At 39.6% G+C, this 23,111-nt stretch overlaps 1 protein-coding gene across 2 annotated transcripts in view; it reads left to right on the forward strand.

Annotated features, from left to right (window-relative positions):
• MSANTD3 (Myb/SANT DNA binding domain containing 3) overlaps positions 1 to 14,692 on the forward strand; it is a 21,269-nt gene extending 6,577 nt beyond the window's left edge. For both annotated transcript variants that reach the window (XM_032777886.2, XM_032777887.2), the window contains exons 2-3: positions 3,642 to 4,091; positions 14,045 to 14,692. In XM_032777886.2, the coding sequence (XP_032633777.1) occupies positions 3,674 to 4,091; positions 14,045 to 14,454 (828 nt within the window). In that variant the 5' untranslated portion in view covers positions 3,642 to 3,673 and the 3' untranslated portion in view covers positions 14,455 to 14,692. The remainder of the gene's footprint in view (positions 1 to 3,641; positions 4,092 to 14,044) is intronic.
• The last annotated feature ends 8,419 nt before the right edge of the window (positions 14,693 to 23,111 follow it).

A 23,111-nucleotide genomic window follows, 5' to 3' on the forward strand; every position in this document is an offset into this window, starting at 1 on the left:
CCTGGAAATTTCCACTACATGCATCTGACGAAGTGGGTATTCACCCACAAAAGCTCATGCTCCAAAACGTCCGTTAGTCTATAAGGTGCCACAGGATTCTTTGCTGCTTTTAGTGATTGTTATGAATTTTCAATTATGGATGGAATGACTGCTTATACTATCATGGATGGGCTGGTGGCTCTTATGCATTTTTTTATGGAGGAGATGAACTCAGGTTTTTACTTGTGGATTTGAAAAGTCATATTGAGATGTTTTGTTACATATGACTTCCCAGTTATGTCCCATCATGGTTTTATATTTGTTCTTTGAAATGCATGTGTTATGTAGTTCATCTGTAGTGGTGCTAATAAACTGTTAATGAATTCAAAGCCTTTATATGTTAACATGAATGTATTAAAAATTACTATTTAAAAATGTATAAGGCCAACTGCCATGAAGTGACCAAATAAAAAAGTGTGTATCTCAAACAGTGAGCTGTCCAAACCTGTGAAACCAATGCCAAAAAAAAAAAAAATCCTCTACTTCAGAGTGTCCCCAGCCCCATGTTCTTTGCCCTTCTAGTGCATTTTGCATGCACTTGGCGCTGTTGCGGAGGGGTGGGAAGAGTGCACAGGTGTGGAGGATTACAGGGGATACATTTGCCAAGTCCAGCTAGAATTCAGTTCTGGTTGCATAGGCCACCCAACCACAAAATTATCCAATGGGTTCCTAATCTGCAGGACATGTAGCATGGATGGGACACCAGCCATGGTGCTGGTGCAAGAAGTGTAGGTGGAGTGGAAGCTTGCACTCTTCCAGTCATTAGCACAAGCAGCCTCTCAAACAGGTCTTTCTGCTGTGCTCTGTCTTTTTCCCTCCAGTGATGTCCCTGCTAAAGGAACTTCACTGAAAGTCTCTCATCAGACATTGCCTTTCAGTTTGTTGTGAATCCTTCTCCCTCTGGTACTGAAACTGCTGGCTGGCCCTGTCCAGGATGTGCTGTTGTGGACACATTTCCTCTTTGATTGCATTGTAACATCCCTGGCTCCTGCTGGACTGTGGCTGTCCTGCAGAGATAGAAGGGCCTGAAAACAGGAATGAAACAGGAAATTATTGTGTCAGTGCTTCAGAAAAGGTTCACTACATCATCACCAAAAGTGTCCTTGAAATCTCAAGGCCAAAAAATGTAAAAAAGTGCTTCAGTATATTCCGAGAGCAAGGTTTTCCCAGAGGCTCCATGGATGCACATAAGAATTAAGCAGAACTTAAAGCCTTCACAAAGAATGGTGAGGTGAAATTGACAACTGATATATCTTTTTTTTAAATATTGCAGACAATTTCAGCCTTGGGGAGGTAGGAAGGTGATGCCCGTTGCCATGGTTTTCTACATGTGGTTTCACAATCCTTTCAAACATTCAACATGCTGGAGGTTCCTGAATGGCAAAGGGATATTCTGCCTCAAGCTACCAGGGGCAAGCCTTCTTGTATGATAATGAGGTTTTTGAAGCTTATGGTGACTGACAACACATCTACAAGAGGAATGGGCTGGTGACTTTCAGAGGAGGGCCCAGCAAGTATGCCTTTTCCCAAAATGTGACTCCCATCTGCAGGGCCGGCTCCAGGCACCAGCCTAGCAAGCAGACTCTTGGGGCGGCCAACGGAGAGGGACGGTACATCCAGCAATTCAGCAGCGGGTCCCTCAGTCCCTCTCGGAGCGAAGGACCAGCTGCTGAATTGCCGCCGAAGACTGAAGTGGCAGCGGTTGAGCTAATCGCGATTGCGGCTTTTTTTTTTTTGCGCTCCTTGGGGTGGCAAAAACCCTGGAGCCGGCCCTGCCCATCTGGAGTGTCTAATATAGGAAAAGTTTGCAACTATCAGCACCTGAGGTTGGATGAAAATACATGAAAACAACAAGATGCTGTGCTAGCTTACATGTGTATTACTGTCTCCTGTGAGCTGCTGAAAGCTGTCTGCATTCATGCAGTTACCCTGGTGCAGCTATAGCTCACGATATAGCCTGCTTGGACTATAGCTACCTATGGACTACATGCACCCCTCTCTCCAACAATATGGACTCTTAATACTGCACACATGGATTATATACCTACCACAGGGACTGCCTGGACTCATAATAGAGAATGCATTCCTGTGCTGCCAGGTTCTCCAACATTTCTTGGTACACATGGTTATTTCTGGAACTCTTACTGAAGCTGAACATCTTGCTCTCATCATACCAGAGATTTGCCAGAATCTGACTGTGATCCTGTGACCAGGTAGCAGCGTGCTCAGCAAAGGACTTCTTGTTAGTCACCATAGCTAACACGTGAGATGGTTCACTCTGTTTCCAGTTCAGAGATCAGAATAAAATGGAAAGTTTAAACGATGAGCACCTGGCTAGTCATGGGATAGAAAGGCCAAGGAACACTGTCCATAGGACGTGGAATATACTGTTGGTGGACTTTCAGGATATGTGTCTGGGGAATCAGGCCCAAGCTGCATCCATGCTGCAAATGATAGTTTGGACTCTAGCTTGGGCCCACCCCCACTGGCTCTTAGGTCCAGATGGCTGGCTGTCCTGAGTCAGACAGATTTGTGTGTGACTGAAAGGAAGGTTTAGACTCGAAGCTGAACTCAGGCTTACACTGCACTGTAGACCTACCCAGAGAGGCTGGCCCTCTCCATAAATGCGCTCAAGTCTACTGGTTCAAACCCTGTCTCTTCCCAACCTCATGATATTTTTCCAAGTATCTTTAGTCCTCCAATAGGGCTTTCTGTAGAAAGGCAGAATTATCTGTCCTATAATATTGTAGAATGAAATAAGACTTGAGTGACTTAGAACACTTGGGGGGGGAAAACATATTGACTAAAAGAAAATTACAATAAACAAATACATTGGAATATATTTGATCATGTTTCAAAAATCTTATGACTACTTTTATAGAACTTATAGCAAGCCCAAAACACTTCATTTTATAATTGGGATATTATCATTTGCGCTATTCTTCTAGAACATGAATTTTAACATTGGAAAGGTTTGTTGGGAAGAGGATAGAGGTTGTTTATTCTCAGTCAGCAAGAATGGAACAAAAATAATTGTCTTAAAATTCTGCAGGGAAAATGTGTGTTATATTTCAGGCAAAACTTTATAACCATTAGATAAACAATGAAACCATCTGCGGAAAAGGTTGTGGAATCCTTTTCCCTGGAGCTATTCAAGGCTACATTTAGACATTAAGCCAGTAGTTATGCAGTAACAATTCTAAAATCTCACTTGCTGGAATGACAGGGGTAGCATAGGTGACCTAGATATCCCTTTTAAATCAAATTATTTCTGTAAATTAAACACTTTTTATGGCTACATGTAGTTATTTAATGCTATGATACAGGATGTGGCATCCTGGCCTGCCAATCATAATTAAGATGGGAAGCTTATCCTATATCATGTGCTTGTTACATAACAGTTTTGTTAGGTGGTGTTGTATAAGAGCTGATATTTATAGTATAGATATCCCAACATTTTATTCAGCTATCATATAAAAAAGAAGGCCTTGTAGAATTACAGCTTTAGAAATTGTTAACTGAAGGCATAATTTTGGAATCCTTTGCTGATATATAATTATTTGATGACAGAATGAACAACCAATCCTCATTTGTTTTTGCAGGGTTTTTTGGCTTCCTGGAGAAATAGTAGAAAATGCAAAACAACGAAATAATAAAGCCTGCTAAGTACTTCTCAGAAGTGGAAAAGAGTGTGCTGCTTGCATTAGTTGAAAAATACAAATATGTACTTGAGTGTAAAAAAAGCGATGCAAGAACTATTGCGTTGAAACAACGTACTTGGCAAGCGCTTGCCCATGAATATAATTCTCAACCTAGTGTATCACTACGAGATTTCAAGCAGTTAAAGAAATGCTGGGAAAATATCAAGGCACGGACAAAAAAGATAATGGCACATGAAAGACGGGAGAAAGTAAAAAGAAGTATTAGTCCACTTATAAATACTCACATAATAGGGAAAGAGAAGATTGCCAGCATGATGCCTGAGCAAATGTACTTTTTACAGAGTCCACCAGAAGAAGATTCTGAATATCAACCTGATGCTTCTAATCAAGGTATAAATGCTACTATAGTGATCCAAGTAACACTGTTCTAGTTAAGGGTGTGTATGCAGTTTCATTATTTATTCTATTTTTAAAGGGGTTCAATTTAGCAGTGTAAATCTCTCTATTTAAAATTTTATTGCTGGCTATTAAAAAGTCATTTCACAGCAAAAATACTGTGGGCTTCTGTATATTTCACTAGATACACAGTAGTAAAATATGGTTCTTTTACACGTGTGAAGAAAACTATGTACATTTTTAAGTTACTGGTTATCATTTAAATAGGTGACCTTTCCAGATGTGGATAGATCTTCTATTTCCTGATAGCCATCACACAGAAGAGGAAAGTCCCAAAGGGCACTTCTGATCTTTTAAAACGCATTGCTTTGCTTGTTTGATCATCAGCAATTTTTTTCCTCACAAGGAGCACGTTTAGATGTTATCCTCTGAGGCAAGAAATTCTCTATGCTCCCCTCTAGCCTCTCTTTTTTTTAAAATTAACTCTTAATAAAACATAAAAAAAACCCACAAAACTTTCCAAATCTATTTTTTCCTGGACTGTCACTGCAGTGGAATAAATCTATTCTAACAAATTAAAAAAAACCTACATGTCTCACACAGGACATAATATAGTAGTATGACAGCATGCAGATAAAATACTATAAAACCAACTTTCTAAACATAAGAATGGCCATACTGGGTCAGACCAATGGTCCATCTAGCCCAGGATCCTGTCTACTGACAGTGGCCAGTGCCAGATGCTTCAGAGAAAATGAACAGAAAAGGGTAGTTTATCAAGTGCTCCATCATGTGTCATCCTGTCCCAGCTTCTGGCAGTCAGAGGATTAGGGACACCCAAAGCATGATGTTGCATCCCTGATCATCTTGCATAATAACCACTGATGGACTATCCTTCATGACCATATCTAATTCTTTTTTGAACCACTTATGCTTTTGGTCTTCCCAACTTCCCCTGGCAATGAGTTGCACAGGCTGACTGTGCATTTTGTGAAGAAATACTTCATTATGTTTGCTCTAAACCTGCTGCCTATTAATTTCATTGGGTGACATCTGTTTATTATGTGAAAGGGTAAATAACATTTCCTAATTCAGTTTCTCCACACCATTCATGATTTTATAGACATCTATCATATCCCCCCTTAGTCATCTCTTTTCCAAGCTGAACAGTCTCAGGCTTTTTAATTTCTCCTCATATGGAAGCTGTTCCATACCCTTAATCATTTTTGTTGTCCTTCTCTGTGCTTTTTCCAGTTCTAATATATATTTTTGAGATGGGGTAACCAGAACTGTACACAGTATTTAAGGTGTGGGTGTACCATGGATTTATATAGTGGCATTCTGATATTTTCTGTCTTATTTATCCCTTTCCTAATGGTTTTTAACATTGCTAGCTTTTTTGACTACTGCTGCACATTGAGCAGATGTTTTCAGAGAACTATCCATGATGACTCCAAGATCTTTTTTTGAGGAGTGACAGCTAATTTAGACCCCATCATTTTATATGTATAGTTGAGATTGTTTTCCAAAGTACATTACTTTGCATTTGTCGACACTGAATTTCACCTGCTATTTTGTTGCCCAGAAGTCGCCCAGTTTTGTTAGGTCCCTTTATGACATTTCACAGTTAGTTTTGGACTTAATTATCTTGAGTAATTTTGTATCATTGGCAAACTTTGCCACCTTACTGTTTACCTTTATCCCCAGATTATCTGTGGATATGTTGAACAGCGCTGTTATCAGTATAGATCCTTGGGGGACCCTGCTGTTTGTTTCTCTCCACTGTGAAAACTGGAAAATGGACCATTTATTCCTACCCTTTGTTTCTTGTCTTTTAACCGATTTCTGGTCCATGAGCAGACAGTTCCAAAAATGACTGGTTTTTGCATAAGAGCTTTTGGGGAGGGGCTTTGTCAAAGGCTTTCTGAAAATCCAAATGCCCTACATATCAACTGGATCATCCTTGTCTACATGTTTGTTGACACATCAAGGAATTCTAATCAATTGGTGAGGCATGATTTCCATTTACAAAAGCCATGTTGACTCTTCGACATATTATGTTTATCTATGTTATTCTGTTATTTATTATAATTTGCCCGGTACTGAAATTAGGCTTACTGGTTTGTAATTGCCAGGATCACCTGTTGAGCCTTTTTTTTCAAAAAAATCACCATTACGTTAGTTATCATCCAGTCATCTGGTACAAAGGCTGATTTAAGCAATAGGTTACATACTACAGTTAGTAGTTTTGCACTTTCATATTTGAGTTCCTTCAGAACTCTTGAGTGAATACCATCTGGTCCTTCACACTGTTTAATTTACCAATTTGTTTCAAAACCTCCTCTATCGACACTTCAGTTTAGGTCAGTTCCTCAGATTTTTTTTAACCTAAAAAGAATGATTCTGGTATGGGAGTCTCCCTCTCATTCTCCTTAGTGAAGATCAATGTAAAGAACACATTTAGCTTCCTCACAATGGCCTTGTCTTCCCTGAATGCTCCTTTTGCACCTCAGTCAAATCAATGGCCTCACTGATTGTTTGGCAGGCTTCCTGCTTCTGTTCAGTTTTTGTGTCTTTTTTGCTAGTTGCTCTTCAAATTCTTTTTTGGCCTGCTTAATTATACTTTTACACTAGACTTGCCAGAGTTGTTTACTTTCTATTTTCCTCAGGAGGTTCTGACATCAATTTTTAGAAGATGTCTTTTTGTCTCTAACCACCTCTTTTACTTTGGTTAGCCATGGTGGCATTGTTTTGGTCCTCCTGTTTTTTGGTTTTGTTTTTGTTTATTTGGGGGTATACATATAGTTTGAGCCAACTTTCCACATTTTTTTTCATGGGCTGTCATTGCAATAGAATAAATCTATTCTAACCATATTTAAAATAAAAAACCTCCTACATATCTAACAGAGGATATAAAATGGCAGCAAGCCAGCATGCAGATCAAATAATGTAGAATTAGCTTTTTCTGAATCAATTTTAATAGCCACCATAGAATCCTCTTCCAAACTATTTGTTCTTCATAGCCTTTGAGGAATTTTGCCCATAACATATTAATGTAACAATTACAGTATGGGTTTAATGTGCAACTTAAATATGCTAAATCCAAAATCAGTGCAAGGCTCTAGGTTTCTTGGTAATTATTGAGCCCTTTTTATTCCAAAAACAGGTGCCAAGCCTGTAGTAAGTATCTGTATTGCAATAAATATCTAGACCGTAACAAACCACTCTACTTCTGAGGTGACAGGGGAGGAGGCTAATCTCTTTCCAGTATGTAGCCTCCTTATACCTCCCAGCTAATGAGAATGAAATTTGTGTAGTATAGTAAATATGAGGCAGAAGCAATAAAAATAGCCTATCCTGTTTTTGTATAAGTCTGCTTTTTTAACTACATATTAAATGTTTTAGTTTTTTGTTAAGGACAATGCTATCGAGCGTATGAGAGTCAAATTCTTCAGCCTCTCCAACAAAGCAATGATTGGTCTGAGCTCCTCTATGTAACTTAGTGAGAGTACGGCTCTGGTAGCATTTGTGTAGTAGTATGTGTGGAGTGAGTCCTCTTAAGGGAAGCACTGAGAGGTCGTGTAGTGGCGTATATCCAATATGATTTCACTCCAGTTCAGTTACTGCTCTCTTGATCTCCAGATTTCTCACTGTCACACAGAACAGTTGAAAGAGGGGGTCAGATTCTACATGATGTTCCTTTTCTTGTCCTCTTCCATAGTAATACTTTACATCATTTTATTTAGGGTTTAAAGACCCCACTTCAGCAATGTACTTAAGCATGTGCGTCATTTTAATCACATGAATAATCCCATTGAAGTTAATGAGGTGGGAGCAAAGGTTTTACATGAGTTGCAAAAAAAGGGACATGCTCCCCTCTTTCCCTGCATATATGTGTCCCCTTTCCAGCCTGCCCCCACAGTTACCCCCTTGCTTATTTTGAAGGTAGTTGATGTAGAAGACTTAAACTGCATTTTGTTGTTTGGACTAAAGCAGATCGATGGCCCTTTAAAGGTCATCCTGAGAGAAGTATTTGTCTCCTCTGTTTGCTAACCTACACCAGGTAGGAGTAATCCAGGACCAGAAAGGAGAGTGGCCCCAACCAAAGATAGCTTTTGCTGGTATTTTGATATTTACCTTTTTTTAGAGATTGCTACAACCCATGGAGCCCAATATTGTTGAAATTGTGGCTAGGTTTGTTTTCTGATAATTGTTCTTATTTTGATTAAAAATGCAGAGGTCTACTCAGTTCAGATGGTAAACAGTGCCCAAAAATAAAAAAAGAACTTATTTGATCTTATTTCAGAGCCTTACAGCTTGAGTTTGTATTATTTTGGGGTTTTTTTCCTTTTATAAATTAGAGAAGGATCTTCCATCTCACTCATGTATAAAATATCTGTTGATATTTTTCACAGCAAAATAAATCAAAGCTTTTCTGGCTGGCTAGATGTATGGGAAATTATTCAGTAAGTTTTTTGCACTGCACTGGCATAGGAGATATCATGGATTCTCTAAGAATGATCTTTAAATTTTATAGTGTAAATTTACAACCCCTGCATAGTAATTCTCAGCTACTGCTTGGTAATAGTGACCATAATATAATTAAATTTTAGCACTCCTGTGGTGGGGAAAACACCACAGCAGCCCAACACTGTAGCATTTAATTTCAGAAAGGGGGTCTACACAGAAGTGAGGAAGTTAGTTAAACAGAAATTTAAAAGGTACAGTGCCAAAAGTGAAATCCCTGCAAGCTGCATGGATACTTTTTAAAGACACCATAATAGAGGCTCAATTTAAATTTGTACCCCAAATTAAAAAACATATTAAGAGAACCAAAAAAGTGCCACTGTGGCTAAACAACAAAGGAAAAGAAGCAGTGAGAGGCAAAAGGCATCCTTTAAAAAGTGGAAATTAAATCCTAGTGAGGAAAATAGAAAGGAGCATAAACTCCGGCAAGTGAGATATAAAAATATAATTAGGAAGGCCAAAAAAGTGAAGAACAGCTACCGAAAGACTCAAAAATAATAGCAACATTTTTTAAGTACATCAGAAGCAGGAAACCTGCTAAACAACCAATGGGGCCACTGGATGATCAAGAGCTTAAAGGAGCACTCAGGGACGATAAAGCCATTGCGGAAAAGCTAAATGAATTATTTGCATCAGTCTTCACTGCTGAGAATACGAGGGAGATTCCCAAACCTGAGCCATTCTTTTTAGGTGACAAATCTGAGAAATTTTCCTAGATTGAAGTTAGAGGAACAAAGTTTTGGAACAAACAGATAAACTAAACAGCAGTAAGTCACCAGGACCAGATGGTATTCACCCAAGAGTTCTGAAGGAACTCAAATGTGACATTGCAGAACTACTAACTGTAGTTTGTAACCTATCATTTAAATCACCTTCTGTACCAAATGATTGGAGGATAGCTAATGTGACACCAATTTTTTTAAAGGGCTCCATAGGTGATACTGGCAATTACAGGCCAGTAAGCCTGACATCATTACTGGGCAAACTAAGAACATAAGAATGGCCGTACTGGGTCAGACCAAAGGTCCATCTAGCCCAGTATCCTGTCTACCGATAGTGGCCAGTGCCAGGTGCCCCAGAGGGAGTGAACCTAACACGTAATGATCAAGTGATCTCTCTCTCTGGTTGAAACTATAGTAAAGAACAAAATTGGCAGACACACAGATAAACATAATTGTTGAGGAAGAGTCAACATGTTTTTTGAAAAGGGAAATCATGCCTCACCAATCTACTACATGTGGACAAGGGGAATCCAGTTGATATAGTGTACCTGGACTTACCGAAAGCCTTTGACAAGGTCGCTCACCAAAGGCTCTTAAGCAAAGTAAACTGTCATGAGATAAAAGGGAAGGTCCTCTCATGAACTGGTAACTGGTTAAAAGACAGGAAACAAAGGGTTGGAATAAATCATCAGTTTTCAGAATGGAGAGAAGTAAATAGTGGTGTTCCCCACGGGTCTGCACTGAGACCAATTCTAGTCAATGTATTCATAAATGATCTGGAAAAAGGAGTCAATAGTGAGTTGGCAAAATTTGCAGATGATACAAAACTACTAAAGATAGTTGTCCCAGGCAGACTGCAAAGAGCTACAAAAGAATCTCACAGAACTGGGTGACTGGGTAACAAAATGGTAGATGAAATTCAGTGTTGATAAATGCAAAGTAATGCACATTGGAAAACATAATCCCAACTATACATATAAAATGATGGGATCTAAACTAGCTGTTACCACTCAAGAAAGAGATCTTGGAGTCATAGTGAAGAGTTCTCTGAAAACATCCACTCAACGTGCAGCGGTAGTCAAAAAAGTGAACAGAATGTTAGGAATCATTAAGAAAGGGATAGATAATAAGACAAAATATCATGTTGCCTCTATATAAATCCATGGTACACTCACATCTTGAATACTGTGTGCAGATGTGGTTGCCCCATCTCAAAAAAGATATATTGGAATTGGAAAAGGGTTCAGAAAAGGGCAACAAAAATGATTAGGGGTATGGAACAGCTGCCATATGAGGAGAGATGAATAAAATTGGGACTTTTCAGCTTGGAAAATGGATTACTGAGGGGGGTTATGATTGAGGTCTATAAAATCATGACTGGTGTGGAGGAGGTAAATAAGGAAGTGTTATTTACTCCTTTTCATAATACCAGAATTAGGGGACACCAAATGAAATTAATAGGCAGCAGGTTTAAAAATAGCAAAAGGAAGTAATTTTTCACACAGCCCACAGTCAGTCTGTGGAACTCTTTATCAGAGGATTTTGTGAAGGCCAAGATTATAACAGGGTTCAAAAAATAACTAGATAAGTTCATGGAGGATAGGTCCATCAATGGCTGTTAGCCAGGATGGACAGGAATAGTCTCTGTAGCCTCTGTTTGCCAGAAGCTGGGAATGGGCAACAGGGGGTGGATCACTTGATGATTACCTGTTCTGTTCATTACCTCTGAGGCACCTGGCATTGGCCACTGTCAGAAGACAGGATACTGGGCTAGATGGACCTTTGGTCTGACTCAGTATGGCCATTGTTAGGTTCTTAAGTAAACTCTTTCAATATAAAAATTTAATGCAACTTGAACCAAAGGTTACTATGTTGACCCTGTCTCTACCTCTGAGGGATCATTCACTACTATCTCTTGTAACTAGCTCACCTTAAAAATGTCATCTCCTTCTCCATCCTGTGGCGCCATGAAGACTTGATGTAATAGGGTAGCATGCTAGTGCACTTTAGACTTTGAGACTGCTGATCCTTTTTGTCTCTGAGATTTGAAAATATTGACTCCTTATTTATCCCTCTTCTCCACTCAGGTAAATATCTCAGCTGTGGTATTCAACCTCTTACAGAAGGAGTGTGGGATAAAAACTAGAAGATAGAGGTGCTACTCACCCTGAAAGATTTCTTATGTGTTGAACTAGTAAATGAGCCAGACTACCATCTCAATGGTTATCATTCATCCACAGCAGCTAAACAGTTTCCCATTCTGTAGCTCCTTTTCTGTTGCACCATTTGTCACAGAAAGTGCCATTTTATTGAATGCAAATGGAAATAATATTGATCTCCGGGCACCAAAACGCCCGTTCTGTTAGAATAGGATAAATAAACTCTAGCACTGTCTCATTTTAGCTTATCAAAAGGACAACAGATTGGGGACATTGATTTGGCATACTGAGACTTCTTGAAATTCAGACTGTTTTCTGAGCGTCAGTGGTTAATTTTTTTTTAAGAGACTTGGGCATGATCCAAATATTTAAAAAAATTGCATACTGAGATATTTCCTATTCCAGGGCCATGAGAAGACAAATAGCCCCAGCATTTCTCACCACCCATGTATGCAGTTCCACTGCCAAGATAAAATCTATTACCTGTGCTTCTAGAGGGGAAATGAATAAAATATATTCTACTGAACGTGCACAGATGGCTTGAAACTACTTACATAATGTACAAAAATAATCCTTTTTCATTACTACTTAGATTTAACTCCACATAACCTGTCACTTGTTTTCCAGATGAAAATCACTGATTTCCAGCACTCCTACAAGATTATTAATATTTATTATTTTGTTTTGTAGTGTACACAAGTGTGGTATATACTACACAGGAAACATAAGACAAGTCCATGCTCCAAAAAGCTTCCGTTTTAGATTATAGTCTTAAGAGACAAGTGAAGTTACAACCTGGAAGAAAAGGAGCAAGGAAGGGCATAGGCTCAAGACATGATTAAACATCACTTCAGGTTAGACATACATATGTCCTGATAGGTCAAGAAAGGTGTTAAAACACGTTTTTGGTAAATGATGTACTGAAAGGGGTTTTAGGAAGGATTTGAATGAGATGAAAGGCTGGCAGATATATTTTTGAAAGAAGCAGCACGGAAGAATACTTGAGACATTTGTGAGAGAAGATGAGAGGTATCAAGGCCGGCCCTTATTCATTGAAAGTACAGGTGGAGTGACCCTGGAGGAGGGCATCTACTATACCCCTTGCATAATAGGGAATTAGTTCCTTCACTGGATCTGATTAGGATGGCACAGAAGGGAGCTTTTGAAGGGGCCACTGGGTCTATTTTTATGCAATAATGCATAGCTCCAATTTATGAAAGCATTGAGATGCATTTGAAAACCAAAAGAGCCACTGATAGAGATGGTCTTATTCAAAGAAATAAAGAATTAATCTCTCATCAGTTAGTAACCACTAGAGTATTGGTTGCTTGTCACTGGAAATGAAAAAATTGACCAAATTAAATAAATGACTAAAAAAGTGTTATAAAAAGTGTATAAAATACATAAACTGTAAAATTAGAGAAAGGGGAGATACTTAGTGATTATTACGTATTTGTATTACCATAGCATCTGCTTATCATTTATTCACTACTAAGGGAGAATGCACTCACCTGCTAAAGAAATATTACTATTTTAAAAAAAACAAAACAAATGAAATAAGTATAATGGATTTTCATTGGTTTGTTGTTGTCTAAATACAGTTCTTTGCAGAAAGAAGGTGAGACAACGTGTCTTGGGTTGTGTAAGAAGGATCATCCTGTAACTTGGTATCCCCCCCCAAAAGAAAAGGTTAACTGCATTGTTACCTAAAATTTCTCTAAACAAAGTGATCTGTTTGTTTTTGTAATTGTTAATATTCTATTTATGGTACACACGTGGTGATCTGTAATAGAACTCCTATTTCCTAACACCTTTAGTCTCAGTAGTGTTTTGTTGAACAAATAGTCCTATTCATTTCAATTGCACTGATAAGGCATACCTCAAAGTAAGGTTGATATAATTTGGTACTACATAAACAGATGTAAAAATGCATACTTCTGGGGTGTACGGGAGTGGTGCTTAAGGGGTAAATAGTATACGAAATCTCTAGTTTAGTGTAGGAGCCAGTGCTTCTTTACCTCAGGTACAATTCTAGGAGAGAGATTGAAGATCTTATCACATGCTCTGTCAAAATATAAAGGGAATGCTAAATATTTAGACTTTGTCACTTGGTGGCTCCTACATTACATTCAGGGGTGTCTCCAGGACCCAGCATGCCAAGTGCGTGCTTGGGGCGCATGCCACCGGCGCTCTGCTGGCCGCTGGGGGGGCAGCAGGCAGGCCGTCTTCGATGGCATGCCTGCGGAGGGTCCTCTGGTCCCGCGGCTCCAGAGACGCCGCGAGACCAGAGGACCCTCCGCAGGCACACTTGCAGGAGGTCCACCGGAGCCATGGGACTGGCAACCGGCAGAGTGCCCCCCGCGGCATGAAGCCGTGCTTGGGGCGGCGAAATGTCTAGAGCTGCCCCTGATTACATTTCAGAAGCACAAGGTGTGCATGTGATGTGTTGATCAATGACTGTGTTATTCCTTACACAATCACACTGTTTGAAAAAAAGAGGGTATCTTACAGGTTTGTTTGCTGTTTTTTTTTTTTGCAGAGTCATTTTCTGTCTCAAACAGAGAACTGTGTGATGAAGAGAAAGAGATAGTACATTTCCCAATATGTGAAGGCACCTCCCAACCTGAGCCCTCATGTTCAGCTGTCAGAATAACAGCGAATAAAAACTATCGAAGTAAAGCCACTCAAGAGGGAGCTTTGAAAAAGATGCATGAGGAAGAGCATCACCAGCAAATGTCAATTTTACAACTGCAGCTGATACAAATGAATGAAGTGCATGTGGCAAAAATACAACAGATAGAACGGGAGTGTGAGATGGCTGAAGAGGAACACAGGATAAAAATGGAAGTGCTAAATAAAAAGAAAATGTATTGGGAGAGAAAACTGCAAACCATCACAAAAGAATGGCCTGTATCATCCTTTAACAGACCCTTTCCTAATTCACCCTAGAATTTATGGTGGGCCGAGAAAATCTGGTTGAGCACATTGTTACTAAGGTGTATTGGCAAGAGGGTCTATTAAAATTAATGTAGTGTGACAGAATGGATGTTCAGTCAATAGTGAACATGTTTGGACTCTTTGATACCATCTAGGAATACAGATTGGATGAGTCTAATAATGGAAAGTTCTATAGTTCATTTGTGGGTGAGCGCTGAAAGTAAATTGTCTCTTCTTTGAGTTTCAGATATGCTCACAATTCACAAGTACTACTGTGCATAACGTTTGTTCCTCTCTCAAGTTCCAACCACTGTTTTTAAATCTAGGAAGTTCCTATAGAGTAGACACACCTGAAATTTGAGTATGTTTTAAAACTTCGGCTTTACAACTTTACACTTTAAATTAAATTGCTTGTTTTCTAGCCCTTTCCTCCATTTCCTGGTTGAAGGCGGGAGTTGGAGTCATTCTTTGTTCTCACACTGAGCACCGCAGATATTTGACAGGCAGTAACCCAATTGCTATACAGGGACACAGAGGAAATCCCCTCCCCCTTTCTTTTTTTATTATTATTTTATTTATTATTCCTTCTCTGCAGCAGGTAAGTGAAAATGAAGGAGCGGTGAGGAGACAAGAGGACCATTCTAGTAGGTAATTTGCAGGGAAAGGAAATCAAAACCTCCAACCAGCTGGCTGATTGAGACGATGATTGGACACTGGCCTGCTAGCTGCCAGGGCCATAACTGTTGGAAAGAGGGAAAGAAGAGGATATTTTCCCAGAAGCAGCTACCTCTGGCTGTCCTCTCTCAGTCCTATCCTATCACCCAGACGTATATATGCAGGAACTAGAAATATGTGAGGGAAGCATGCTACTGAAGCTGCTAGAGAAAGAAGCCAGCCCCTTAACTGCACTGTACACCTGACATCATTCTGTGGATAAAAGCTTTGCTGCTGCTTCATGTAGTTCTTAAGAAGCAGCTGGCTGGCTATCTTGCCAACAAGCAATTCCTCCCAGCAACCAGCTAATGGATTTAGATCTTGCTCCTTATTAGAAGTGAGGTCAGTTGTGGATCCTGTTCTTTTCTCACCAACTCAGCATACTTATAGAGGTAAAGGCAGATTTTCACTTGGTGCAGTGCCCTATACCTGTGAATTCTGTCTGCTTGGCTGTGTCCCACACATCAGCCCAGAGACACCCTGCCTCTGCTATCAACCAGGGATTCCTGTTGTCTTTATTTACTTATATGTATCAGAATAGCACCAAGAGGCCTCAACAGAAACCCGTGCCCTCTTGTGCTAGGTGCTACACAGACACATAATAAAAGATTGCCCTGCCCTGAAGATCTTAGTCTAAAGAAGACAAGGGCTGGAAAATGGGCAATATGAAACCAAGGATAAACTATTAAAGTTCACATTTAGAGGTTTACTCTAAAGGATCTTCTTGTATCTGAAAAGGTGTTTTGGAGGGAGAGGCATTCTAAATAAGTGACAAAGAATGAGCAGAAACCCCCCCTTTTTTTTATTCAGTTATAAAATTGAGTTCCGTTATTTTAAATGTATTTTTCCCCACAGATAGTGGTTAATAAGGAGAAAACCATACGTTAGCAATATTTTTCAAATGAAAACAAATTTTAAAAGGTGTCATCTTCCCTCTGTTGTTTTCTACCTCCCACCTCTTCTCTGGATTTCCTTCCTCCTGCGAGGTTTCGTATTTATTTTTCTCTTGGTAATTTTTCCCTGCCGCTGATGCATACGTGTAGGCTTTGTTCTGTCAGTCATAATATGCTGCCTGCACCACAGTGGTGAAAGTGAAGAGAATGATGCTGTTTCAGTGCTGCTTCTCCTGAATGATTGACAAAATCAGTTCTGGCAGAGATGGAGTAGGCACAAACATGAGGCTGGTATGAAACTAAAGGGCAATTCTATTGGGTAGCAAAATCCCATTCTCAGTGTGGATGAACTCCCTCTTCTGGCAAATTGGCTGTAGGAAGGAGAAGACAGTGGAGCCGGAGAGTACTAATTCTGTTGGCCCAAAAGGAATACAACGTTGAAGTGTGGGACAATAATCTATGACTCAGGGTAGGGGGAATTAAAGAGGAGAATTGGGGTTGGGGAGGGGAATTCTTTGGTCTGAGGTCTTGATCTGTGGTTTAGGGGATGAGAATGCTTTGAGTGGAAATGGTGATGGCCCATGCACCTATGAAAAAAGGCGGGATGGAGGAGACTATATATTAGTGTCACACTGACACTGACAAGGCCCTTCCCATACTGCTACTGGTTCTGAAAACCACTCAGAACTACACAGTGTAAAAAAATAGGTAAGGTATCAGAAGGTGAGGAAAAGAGACATCTTGAGAGTTGGGGAGGGAGCAAGAGTGATGAGAGAATGTAGATTTGAATGAGATGGGCCTAGAAGACAATACAGCATGCTCCAAGGAGATTGTGATATCACCTCATTTTTTACTCTTTATGGTGATAGCACTGCTTATGAGATACATTGTTTTTATGTTTATATTCCAAAGAAATTCATTTAAATTATGCATATTTTCAGATTACCAAGTGGGTGATGTCTCAGATTGGCAATACACTCTTAGAGCCTTATTCACACAGAGGAGTGCTTGAAACCAAAATGTACAGCATTTGGAGTGGGCAAGAGGGTCTTTGAATTCAGTCACTGTTGTAAAAAAATATAGCAGAAGGATTGGAAAGAACCAAGATAAAGAGTTTAAGGAAAGGATAGCCAGTGTGAGTATTATGCCTAGGGACATGGTATTGAGTACCACAAGATGTCTGGAGACATTGGAACAATATTTATATGAGGAAGTCTTACTGATCCAGCTAGACTTACAGAATGATTATTCCCTGTATTGTCCTAATATATATCCCCTTAGATAACACTTAAAATTGTTCCTCTCTCTTCTTTCTGGCTTACATCCTTATATCCTCCACTAGCTGTTTGGCCAAGATTCTTAGCTTTTTTCTAAACCTTTTCTCATAAGAAAATCCCAGCAGCCCTAAACTATTCATTTCTCTTCTCTGAATTTTCCTCCAAGTTGTTTACATCTTTCTAGTATTAAGGTACCCAGAACTGAATATGATGGGCCAAAATTATCTCTGGTTTAACTCCATGGATGATAAATTATACCAGCGAGGCATTTGGCCCAGAGTTCCAGTTGTGGTCTATTTGTTCATACAGAGAGAAAGTGTCCTCTCCCTGGCCATGCCATGATGCATCTGCTAATATTGTCCAATATCACATTGACTTTTTTTTACTGCTATATCAAATTGGAGCTCATCTAATTTGCTATCCACTGTCATAAGTAAGTATTTTTCTGCATTACTTGTTTCAAAATTTCTGTCTCAAGATCTGTTTCATTTATTATTCCCCAGCAATACAAGTTTGCATATTTCCAGGTAGAATCTCATTTTGCTGTTTTCTGCCTTTGGCTTTGATCATGCTTAACCCAAGATCTGTGCACAGAGTGGACCCTCCTTGCATAGCTCCACTTATTGCATGGCACAGTCACATACACATTCTGCTAGACCCTATGAGGGGACCTTCGGGGACTTGGCGAAGGAAGTGGGGAAGACTGGGTAAGCTAGGAGAAAGAAGCGGGTAGAGGGAAATGTTGTTTCCAATCCAGCTCTACAGAGCTCAGACAGGAAGGACTATGGCCCCAGGCTGTAATCTTTTCAGCTGAGTCCTCCCTCAGGACCAGAGCTGGTTCAGCAGCAGTGTCTGCATAGGCGGCCCTGGCCTTCCATTGATCCTTGGGGATGTTTGGGGGGGCTCAGTGGCCTTTTCCAACACTCTCTGCCCATAGGATGATCATAGAATATCAGGGTTGGAAGGGACCTCAGGAGGTCATCTAGCCTAACCCCCTGTTCAAAGCAGGACCAATCCCCAACTAAATCATCCCAGCCAGGGCTTTGTCAAGCCTGACCTTAAAAACCTCTAAGGAAAGAGATTCCACCACCTCCCTAGGTAACCCATTCCGTGCTACACCCCTCCGAGTGAAAAAGTTTTTCCTAATATCCAACCTAAACCTCCTCCACTGCAACTTGAGACCATTACTCCTTGTTCTGTCATCTGGTAGCACTGAGAACAGTCTAGATCCATCCTCTTTGGAACCCCCTTTCAGGTAGTTGAAAGCAGCTATCAAATACCACCTCATTCTTCTCTTCTGCAGACTAAACAATCCCAGTTCCCTCAGCCTCTCCTAAGTCATGTGTTCCAGCCTCCTAATCGTTTTGTTGCCTTCCGCTGGACTCTTTCCAATTCTTCCACATCCTTCTTGTAGTGTGGGAGGAATCTCCATGAAAGGATTCACATGGAAAGTTCCTTGTCTAAAGCCCTACCCATAGGCCTTACCATGCACAGAGAATAATCTCTTTTTTCCCCCTAATATCTCTAGGATCTGTTGTATTGTTTCTCTCACCTTCCTGGTGCTTACCGTCAGTTTTTCCTCACCTGCTGTACTGGCACAACCTTTGATTGATGACTACTTCAATTTTCTGTTTAAAGAATGCTGATTTCAGCCATATTAGATACACTTTTAGAGTTACCATTTCTTCATGTTTAAATGGGCCGATTTGTATGTCTAGTATTTCTTTTTCCCAGGTATTTTTTAGAGTTCTTACTTGCTGAACCAGTTTGGGCAGACTTAACTCATTCATCTTTATTTTTTTCTTCAACCCCCAACTGTCTCTCCTGGGCCACATCCTCGGCCCAAACTTCAGCAACTGTGTGCTGCCCTAAAGAGGGAGCCAGGCATTTCCCTGCTGTAAGGGAATCCCCTGGGTGACATAAAGCTGGCATAGCCAGCTCTGTCAGCACCTGCTCTTCCTTCCCACTGTGTAAGGTGTATGTTGGAGCAAGGCTAAAGTACACAGTACTCTGACCAATCACTGGTCAGTGGAGTGGTCCCTATAGGGGACTGCTGCAGCTGACATAATTTAGATCAGCACTTAGGCTGTTCTAAATTATGCTAGGGTCAAAGCAGTCCCTGGCAGCCCTAGAACTAGGGGAACTGAAAGGAAGATTCAGAGCCAAATTCTTGTTTCATTTCCATTCCTCCTTACTTGTTTTTGTTTGTTAGTCTCAAATTTGAATGTTCCTCATAAAGACATATTTTTTTCTATAATTCTTCTGATGCATGTTTTATTTTTGTGCCAAACTCATAAAGTCCATCAGTTCAGTCCTGTGGTTTCATACATGTGGGTAGTTTATTCAAAGATGTTTTGTATGTGTCAGGCACAGATAGCAGTTTCACCTTGTGTTTTTCATGCTCTATGTCCTTACTCAGTGGAGTTCCTGCTGTCTGTCTCATTATCAATCTATTTCACTGTACATGCCTTTCTGTAAATACTTCAGACACCATCCACCTTTTCTTCTTTTTCTGTCTCCTGTCAGACATTGAAAGGTAATCACAATATCTTTGTAATGTGAGTATTAATGCATTACTAAAATTATATATTTAGATTAGTAGAACAAACATAATAAAAAGATGGTAGAATAATATGACAGAAATGTTAACACGATTTAAGAATTTTTATACAAGGCAGATGGTCAATAATTCTGAAGAATGAAGAGAACTTGTTGCCAACTGTAAAAATAAAAGAACTACCAATTTTGTGCCAGTAGAAACATACACAGTGCTCTTTGCTCTTCCAAACTCATAGAATTATTGTGGTGCTTTTGAATTCTGGGGGATTTTCTTTTTTTATATATTTTTTAAACATAGAATTGCATAGAACAAGTCAGTTCACTTAGATGTAAAGTAAGTACACAGGGGAATGCAGATAGACTTTATGGCATAATAAAAGAGCACATTAACACATTGGATATGCCTACAAAATTTCAGATACTTAGACACATTTGTTGATGCCTCCCTCCCTACAACATTCTCACAGTCCCCTGCTTCCTCCCGTCAGTACTTTGAGTCTTCTCCCTCTGGTTGCACTGTGTTCTCTGATATTCTCCATGGGTTACCAAAGTTCTTTCCTCTAGTGCCAGCAGTTTATCTTTCAAGGGAGTTTGTGAATGGGTCAGATCCACTGCACAATATGTACTCTCAGTATGGTCTTTCCTAAAAAACATTCCCAAGGTTTGCCTTTGTTTGTATTTTGTCAGACACTAACTATACCAAACAAAGCCTTGGGTCAGGAATGCAAAGAGTTCACCACAGACAATTTTCCTAGCTTCTTCTCAAACTGACTTAATTTTGTGGTTTCTCCTTGCAGGACTTCCTGTATCTCCCTCTAGCTCTCCTATTTCAGCGAGCCACTGAGTGTTGATTTCTGAGTTGATTATAAAAATACCCACCTAATCTGGCTATCAGTGTGAGTCAGCTGAATTGCTCTGCACTTACACACATGGTCCTAAGACATTCTCAGATGTCGAACACTCCCTTTTCTCCACCCTCCTCTAAACAGCTTCCCTTTGAGAAGATGGACTACATATCCTTCACACCCAGCCTCTGGTCAACTTTTCTTTGGGGATCTAGGGACCTAAGCTTTCTGGCAGTAATAATAATAGGCTGCAAAAAGTGCTAGACTTTTCTACTTGTCCCCAAATTATACTGAATGGAAATTTGTGTATGTTTGATGGCTGTATGCCCCAGAATGCATGCTGTGTGCAAAAGGTCTTTGAGAGTTATTTCTCTGGTAGTTGGAGTCAAGCAGGCAGGCTGCCAAATGTGCTGGGCACAACAATCAAGGAAAAAGAATGAGGAGGAGGGCCATTGGACAGTTATGGGAGATAATCAGCTGTGTTGATGGGAGAATGCAGATGGGGTCACAATGGACGATCAAACTGATAAGAACCAAACAGTATCTTTGTCCAGTCTTCTGACTGATCTTGAAGAAACTTCCCAATATTTAGAATAGCTAGAAATCTTTTCCCCTTCCTTCCCCTGCTAAGAGCAGGCTAGATGGAAACGAGAGAATTCTTTCCCTTAAAAAACAGTAAGCTAGATTTTACAGTGCTTATTATTTAATTATTATTTAATTTCTTAGTTTGTTTTTATGTACCTTAGAATCGTAAGTGTGTTGTTTTCTTTGTTATGCTTTATAAGCACACTATGAATAACTGAATTTCCCCTGTGATGGAAGTTATCATCAGTGCTTCCCTTATGGAGGATAATGTTGACCTAGCTAAAATATGCTGTGAGTCAGCCTCTGCTCAAGAAACTAGAATGTCCAGTCCAGTTATTGCCCAATTTCAGTTTTCAACACCAGACATATTTGAGAAGTTTGTGTTGTTTTTTAGACATTCTAGCCTTACTTGGAAAGGAGCCTAAGGTTTATTATTATTATTTTGACTGATGTTTTTGAGACAACTTTCCCTACTGCTCTTACTCTGCTATTTGTTTTTGAGACTCTTGATCATGAAGTGATACTGATCTGACTCCATGCACTATGGAGGTCCATCATCTTACAGGGGTCAGTTTTATTGTCATTAAATATGTACATGAGTCTATGCATCTCGCTGATAAGGTGGCATGGTTAGAGGTGTTATCAATAAGCTGCTAATAGCTATATCTCTACTACTGTCTCTATGACTGTCTCATTCCTTCTTAGTACTGTATCTGCTTTTTTTACTTCACTTTCAGACTGAGTGCAAGACAATTGAATATTGCCTGCTCTCAGTTATACCTATGTAATCCTAATGAAGCCAACTACTTTGTATGGAAATAACTGAGAGCTGAATTTGCTGTTAATTATTTTCTACTAAGTTGTCCAGAAGCTTCTGGGCACTAAACAATTATGTTTTTTATGATTTATTATAAAGCAGTGTGGATGAAACTCTTCCAAACCTCTAGACCGATTACAATGCAAAGTATACAGACTGCACTCAACTAATATGAATAGCAATTAATAAAGATTCCATTTGAGTAAGAAGTACAGTTTTAGGTCACTTACATTAATCATACCACTTACCCAGTACCTAATATACACCATGCTTTCATTCCCATTATCTTGGCAACTGCCATTGAAGTAGACACACTCTAACAAATGGCAAATGACCTTAGCAGCCCCCACCCTGTATGTAATATAGATTAAAGCAATTTAACAAAATGAACAGCGTAATATTAAAAACCCTTTTCTACTTACCACTTTGAACCTTTACGGGCTTCTATCATCTGTGTATGTTTGTATTTATTTTTATATTGTCCATCTTGTTGATTTTTAAGTGTCTCAGGCAGAAATGAGGAAAGATCTGGTCTTTTCTTAATATTTCAGTTCCTGGCTGTCCAGGTGGCATATTGTTTTAGATCCCTACTGAAAAATAGCCAAACCATAAATGAAAATATCAAGATATTCAGGTTTGTTTCAGTTCCTGCAGAACTGGCATACATCAGCCTAATTAACTCTCTTCTTTTTTATGTTTTCTTTTTTGTTTTGTGACTGAGTGGCATCCAACATTACTGGCAGAGCTATAGGTGCTGAGCTCCCATAGACATCAGTTGGAATTGTGTGTGCTCAATGCTTTTGAAAAGCCATCATTTCAAAACTATGATTGGGATTTTGAAAAGTAATGTGAGAGATTTATGCCTCAGATCGCATTGAGTTTCAGTGCAAGTTGGGGCCCTAACTCTCTTAGGCACCTTTTGAAAATTCCACTCAACAAGGACCAAAAATAATCTCTCTTGTGTAAAATGATTTTTGTG

The sequence above is a fragment of the Chelonoidis abingdonii genome, chromosome 2 (genome assembly GCF_003597395.2).
Source record: "Chelonoidis abingdonii isolate Lonesome George chromosome 2, CheloAbing_2.0, whole genome shotgun sequence".
NCBI classification, from domain to species: domain Eukaryota; kingdom Metazoa; phylum Chordata; order Testudines; family Testudinidae; genus Chelonoidis; species Chelonoidis abingdonii.